Source organism: Montipora foliosa, chromosome 12, assembly GCF_036669935.1.
Source record: "Montipora foliosa isolate CH-2021 chromosome 12, ASM3666993v2, whole genome shotgun sequence".
NCBI lineage: Eukaryota > Metazoa > Cnidaria > Anthozoa > Scleractinia > Acroporidae > Montipora > Montipora foliosa.
The window spans coordinates 14447743-14455242 of NC_090880.1; the positions used below are offsets into that span (position 1 = coordinate 14447743).

A 7500-nucleotide genomic window follows, 5' to 3' on the forward strand; every position below is an offset into this window, starting at 1 on the left:
GCTCCTTTTAGAGCTAATATTTCACAAAACTGCCACAAATAATACCAGGTGGATCCAGCTCCCTAAGGACAAAAAACGAAAATGAATGTTATTGTCCATGAGATGCATATTACAATGCTATAATCTACAATATCATAATGATATTATTATTTTCCTAGACACAGGAGACTGCACATATCAGTTTTTATGGGGGCTGTGAAAATTAGTACAAAAAGTCATTCTTATTACACAACCAAGACAAAGAAAACATGATGAGCTAACCATATAAACATACTATAAACCACACATAAACCAATGACCCTTAACTGTTTGCCTTAACACATGTTCTTAAATTTTTTGAGTCTAACTATAATTTTGCCTTGGACGTTGGGTTGAACATAGATTTGCAAATAATGGCCAGTCAAGGGGGAAAGAAAAATACCATCTTCCAAGTTTTGACATAGATGTTGACACCAAGTGTGTTGCATTATTACAATAATGATAGATCATTATTATTTGGCGATTGTGGAAGCTAGACTACAATTAAGTCACTCGGGTGCCACTTTGAAGCAGTATTTCCCTGTCAATAATCCTAGGATTAACAGGAAGCAGGGCCTGGACTTTGTACTTTTATTTAACAAATTGTTCTTTTCCTAATATATCGATGTTCCATTAATTAACAGGCCAACAGTCTCCCGAACATGGGTGTATCAGTTGATTGCACAGGGTATTTTGGTGGGCAAGTATTTATGATTCTGTAATCAAGCCTCACTATGGCAATAAATTAAACAATGTTATTGATCACACTACTGTGCAACTAGAACTTCTTCTGAGTGTAATCTCAGAGGCCAGTCTTGCAACCAATTTACCTTTTCATTGAAGAAAAGCCCTGAGACAGGGACAAAGAACTTCAATATTTTCTGTGTAGTTCTGGCCAGTACTTGTGTTCATTCCAACTTCACAAGTTGGCAAGGTGTTTTCTTTTAGACAGCTGCCTTTATGGGAGCAGTCAGGAGGTTAAGTGGCTATTGCAGAGTGGCAGCACTCTAAATGAACTGCTGCCTTGGTTCAAGGAGAAGGTTGACAACTTTCAAATAATGCTCTTTGAACATGTTACGTTTAATTAACGCATTGTAAATACATGTATGATTGATTGTAAAGGTGATTTCAGAAAACCCTGCCCAAATTATCTTGTTGATGAAAACTGTAGAGATTGCATGGGCAATACCCTAGTGTGCAAACTGAACCAAACGTTGTGAACACTTCATGCTTCAAAAACAAATATGGAACACTCACCGTAGCCTCGCTTAGTTTCTGCAGCGCATATTCCCAAACAAATTTAACTGGGTTTGGATCTCAAGGCCCAAAAATTACACACAAATATATTACACAGATCTGATGTGTCTCCTTAAATTAAATCACCACGATCTCACTTCCAAAATTCACACCGTCAAGAGTTATAAAGTGACACAGGCAGAAGACGAGATCAAACGATCGAAATGGACATTTCGCGTCTCATGCAGGATTTGTGCTCCCTGTCTGGCGCATGCGCAGTCGTTTTTCAGCTCTGTCTGTCCAATATCAAAGATGTATGCTGTAAACTAGTTAGTGTCAAATGTGCCTCCTTGATGAGCTCTAAACTTGAGCCCGTGATATGGTTACGTGTACTGGTCACATTGGCATACATGAAGGGGCGGACGGACGTACGTACGTACGTACGTTGTACGGACGTTCATGACGTCATGGCTATAAAACCAAATTGTCTCACATCGATGGGTTACCACATTTTCTTAACTAAGGTGCTCCGCGCGCGCGCGCCTTCGGCGCGCGCGGAGCTCCGCTATTATACTTTATCATTTATCATTTGTTTTACTATATACTGACCTGGAATGATGCCACTGTGGGGGCAATAAAAATCAACATAGGTGCATCTTTCAACAGAGTAATATCCAGTGAACACCCACAGTAATTAAGTGTGGCTTATTGTTTATTAGATGTTAATCCCCTCACAGTGGCATCTAACAGAAAACCCACTAACCTTCACAAAAGTGATGAATGTTCTCATTCAGGGAATGCGTTGCTTCAGAGATGAGTTCATTTTAAGCCCTTGTACTTTCAAGGTTATTATAAATTGTTATATTTTTATATATCTAAGCAGGGATGGCATAGTAGTGAGAGCACTTGCCTCTCACCAATTTGGCATAGGTTTGATTACCAGACTTGGTGTAATATATATATATATATTTATTTATTTATTTATTAAAAACTGGATCATTGGATAATGCAATTCAAGAGTTTTGATTGGCTAAGCCATCATGGATTATGAGCCATTATACCATGATCTACAAACACGGCAAGCATATGCGTGATTTTTTGGGCCTTTTTATTTTTATTGTAGTCTAGTTTTCTATATTTTGGGGGTGCTTGTTGGATATGAGATGATTATCGCCAACTCGGCGCTACGCACCTCGTTAGCCATCTATCATCTCATATCCAATGCGCGCTTATGGAATAATTGTTAAATATATATATATATATAAGTGCGAACAAGTCTTTTACTATCGTTCACTTTTTTGTGGTTGTTCAACCCTCACAGGAAAATGTCCAGAGAGAAAAAAAGATTGCGGAAGAAAATGACCACCGAAGAATAAAGGACTTTGATGTTGAAAGCTACTTAGCTGCGACACGTTTAAAGAAAGGTGATGATGCTTATTCCAGTAATGCATACAATCAGGAAGCAAGTGATAAAGCAGCATTTGACCGAGATGTTCCTGATGTCAGGTCTTCAGAGTAAGTCATTGCAGAGTTTTTGTAATGTGTAACTGGAGGAATCACTGTTCTATAATTTATATAGGCCATTCCGGAATTGCGCAGGGAACTGGGGCGAGTTTCAAATTTGAACCAATCAATAAATTGACACCATCACATGAAAGGTAACATTTCCGCCTGTCCAAGTTTGATGCTTTTAGGTAGAACAGAGACCAAGTTGCTGACTTTAAAACACAGTTAAAGATCCATACAAAATGTCTCTAATTTTGAGGATGCATCCCTCAAAACCATATAAACTCTTAAAAAGTTTGATCAGATTTGGGACAACTGGAAAATCCTGTCAAGGACCTACTATTTGGAAATAGGTGAGGTGAAAATCAATTTGTTTGCCTATTTTCATGAATTCATATTACATAAATCGTAACAAAAATTTAAGAGGTTATGTGGTTTGGGGGATGCAGCCTTAAGAGTCGGTAACTTGGTCTCTGATCGACCTAAAAGCGTGAAACTCAGACAGACAGCCAATCTTGATGTTATCTTTCATGTGACGGTGTCAATTTTTCGATTGGTCCAGATCTGAAACTCGCCCCAGTTCCCTGCGCAATTCCAGAATGGGCAAAAATATACCGTATTTACCCTTTTATAAGTCGACCTTTTATGGCTTCAAAAGAAGCTCCAAAAATCGCCCTCGACTTATACACGGGTCAAAGATTTTGAGCCAAGTTCCAGCGAAGTAATTTATTCAAATTTAACATGATAATGTTGTCTTGGGCATAACGAACGCAGTGGACAAAAGCCGACGTAAAAGACTTCAAAATGAATGACAAAAGACTTCAAAACGAATGTAGAATAGAATAGAATAGAATCTTTATTTATACACGATAGGAGTTGAAGCTGAAAAGTTTGTGGGGTCGTGTCCTTAAAACAAAGTAATTACATTTCTAAGCAATTCCAGTTGAAATGAAAAAGGATTTGTCCAACTCTAAATGTTGAAGATACTCACAAGCACAAATATGAAACAAACACTGGAAATTTCCGTTTTCCAAAGGCGGAAAGTTCTAAAAGGCATTTCTGTTTCTTCAAACAAAACACGATCGTTCAACGGCTTAGTAACCTGGTGCAATACCTCGTGTTTGCGTGCAAGCATCGTTCACTCGTGTTGCGTGAAAATGCTGGTTGGTAATGAATGTTTTTTATTCTTTACACAAACCTGGTAGATTTAAATTCGTTTGCAAACTTCGTATTGTTTGGTTTATGAGTTTTGTTTTGTTTTGTTTGTCATTTGAGAAATTATAAGTCAAGGACCAATTAAACCTTGCACATTTTCGCATCGTTCGCAAGTTATTTCAAAGCTTGACTCCTGCTTCTGTGATGTTGCATTGTGCTTATCCTCTAAAGCCCTTTATCCTTAAACAACAAAAGAGGTGAGTTTGAGGTTTACATGTTCGATTTTCTGAGAACTTTTTCGAAACTCAAGGACAAAATGCCAAAATGCCCGCATATACAACAGCTGCTGAACAACAAAACTATTAAGCGCTTGAGGCCCTGATTTTTTTGTGTATCCACATTTCCAGAAATCGAAGAATACAAGATTTAGTGTCCCATGAACATTTAACAAAGAAAGTAAGAAATTGTGTTTTTTGCCATCAAAAATGGGGGGTCGACTTATACATGGGATCCACTTATACACGGGTTAATACGGTAGTCAATCTTCCCTGCAAAATTCTTAGTGTTTGTCCTTTTTTTTAACTTGCAAGTAAATTGTTCAATCAGAAACCTCTGCTTTGTTAAATTTTATTATTGGATAATTACAATCACCTTAGCTTTTTGTTGGTTGCCAGTAAAAATAATTACAGACTTTAAGATGAACAGACTAGTTTATTAGCTCTGTAATAATAATTGCATATTGCATTTATGTGTGGTAGTGACTTGTTTAAAACCAAAGGGATGGATGGTTATTGCAAATCAAATTACAGCTACTACATTTTGTAAGTTGGTAAGACATTTTTGGTACTTACAGGTGCCAGGCAAGGTCATGGAAGACAGATCTACCAACTACATCGATCATCATTTGCTTTCACAATGAAGGCAGGGCAGCATTGCTACGGACAGTTATAAGGTGGCAATGAAATGTGATTTTTTTTGCGCTTATTTTTGTTGTTAACTTTTAACCCATTGACTCCTAAACTGTCGGCATTGACAAGTAAAATCATCTGGCGCTAGGTAGAGTAAAATCTATAGTCTCACTCCAGGAGTCAATGGGTTAAAGAGGACATAATTTTTGAGGGAGGTAGAGGTTGTTATTAGGTACCAGCATATATGTTGCAGGTTATTAATTTTTGCTCCTTAGGTTAATTTGCAACCAAACTAGGTCATTTTGTTTCAACCTACAACAACTCCTGGGGGTTCCCCATTGACGAGTAAAATACTAAGTATGGCCGGTTTGGGTATCAAAGGGTTAATGGGACAGTGAGTGGTTAATGGGTGAGTGATTAACCCATTGACTCCTGGGGATTCCCCATTGACGAGTAAAATTGTCTGGCATTAGACAGAGTAAAATACTACATGTAAGTATGGTGGGTTTGGGCTAGTTTGGGTATCAAAGGGTTAAACACTCATTAAAGCTACATTGTAACCTTAGGCCTAAACAAAAGTTTTAGGCCTAATGTTACATGTACACCGTAGCATTTGTACAGTGTTAACGTTGTTTCTGTATTGGCAAAACAATGTACCTGGCCTAAATTGACCTACAATCTTGGACAAAACTGTTGGGAAAAATTCGGACGTGAACATCATTGAACATGCACGAACAAACGAAGCCCATGTTTCCCCCCCCCCCCCCCCCCTCTCCCCCGTTCCAATCTTGCTAATGTGGTGCAAAGTTCTGTGCAAGCCTTTGGCCGTTATTTAACCAACATTGGATAAAGGGGAGGGGGGAAAGTATGGAGAAGTTAATCTTTTACAACACAGACAAATAAGGGTATGACCATTTTATAGCGGTGTATCCTATTTTCCCAACGAGTTTTGTCCAAAATTGTAGGTTGAAACAAGTTGACCTAGGTTGCAGCAAAATGAACTACAGTAGTTTGGTTGCAAATTAACCTAAGGAACAACATGACCTGCAACATACATATTGACTAGTCATTCTATTAAATTTTGGCAGCATATATGTAAAATTTATGTACTTCATTTACTACGTCCCTAATGGGCCCTTCAGTGCAACACAACAAATCTTTATAGTTTTCATAAGTGATGCAAGCACAAGCGCAAGCATAAGAGTGATTATTTCACAGTGAAAATGGGTTGACGTAAGCAGAACCACAAGGAAAAAACATTTTCCTTTTTCTTGTGCTTGCGCTTACGCTTGCGTTCGCTTTTTTTTTTTTATTTATTTTTATTTCTACTATACTATCGTTACTTACAAAAACAATCCTCTATTATACTAGCATTACTTACAAAAATTACATTACTTACATTACGGGCTACTTACTCTACTAACAATACAATGCAATACTCTACTTTTTTTTCACGTTAAGAACAAAATTACATTATTACATTGCAGCAAAAAAAAAGCAAAAAAAAAAAAAATCAATAAATATATATATATACACATGCACGCATCCATACACACACATACATATACATATACATATACACCTCTACTTAGTTGAATAGCAAACTAGATGAAAAAATCCATTTCTTTTTGAAAAAATTATCATTATTTATATTGTTTTTTAAACTTATGAAACGTTCAATTTCATGCGCTTGCGTTCGCTTGCGTCGTGCATTTTCACTAGCATAACGTACTTACATGTTCGCGGAACGACCCGTTTCAAATCTGCCGCTCGACATCTTTTAGTGTGGCTCTACCGCGAAAAGCGTGTGCCTTTGTATATGTATGTATTTTGAGCGCCCCAAGAAGAAAGCGATTACTAAACCTAACGCAACATCGATCTCCAGTAAACCAAGCAACGCAGTCCACCACAAAGCAGTGCTCAAGAAGATGTTTTGCACTTTGGACCACGTGGTTTGCTTTAACCAACGTCAACAGCGCCACGTGCTTTCTATTGTGCATTTGGCTGCACAGGAAAAAAAAAGACTGAAATCTAAAAGTACATGTTTTATAACTCGGTGCCCTAACGGGCCCAAGTAAAAACCCGGGAGCTCCGCTATTAGGCTTGGCTAAATCTACATATTATTATGACTAATGGTTGGAAAACAGAGAATTAAAATATTTTGAGAAGACCACAAAATACAGTCAGCTGCGATTAGAGCTCACAAACAGATATCCTGAATACAAGATCATTAATACAACATCATCAACCGAGGATGTCCTTGGAGGTTTCTCAAGAGTGGTCGAGAAGAATATTAAAGATCTGGTGGGAGACAAGCGTGAAACCATTACGCTACAGATGCCGAAGGTCATCCCGAAGGCCTCACTATAAAGCTGAATAATTGATGTTTCGAAAATGGCCTATTCACTTACAACAGGTGTCTTTACCATATGCACACGACCAGTTCAGCCTGCTGATCAGTATAAACAGTGAATTAGATAGGAGTGTTCTTATGACATCAGTGGGCTCCCCAGTACAGTCACAAATGAGTCTATATTTAGAGTACCTATTCCCACGAAATTAGTTGTCATGTCCCTGAAAAACATGGCTTATCCTGATTGGTCTTAGTGGCGACCCTTTGTTTACTTTCGCGGGTAAAGTGTATCTAAAAATAAGTGCATTTGTGACTGCGCTCTTT

At 37.9% G+C, this 7500-nt stretch overlaps 1 protein-coding gene across 1 annotated transcript in view; it reads left to right on the forward strand.

The window, feature by feature from the left end:
• LOC137979609 (polypeptide N-acetylgalactosaminyltransferase 2-like) overlaps positions 1–7500 on the forward strand; it is an 18130-nt gene that overhangs the window by 3855 nt on the left and 6775 nt on the right. Inside the window, exons 2-3 of the mRNA XM_068826918.1 lie at positions 2576–2769; positions 4769–4867. Of these exons, the coding sequence (XP_068683019.1) occupies positions 2576–2769; positions 4769–4867 (293 nt within the window). The remainder of the gene's footprint in view (positions 1–2575; positions 2770–4768; positions 4868–7500) is intronic.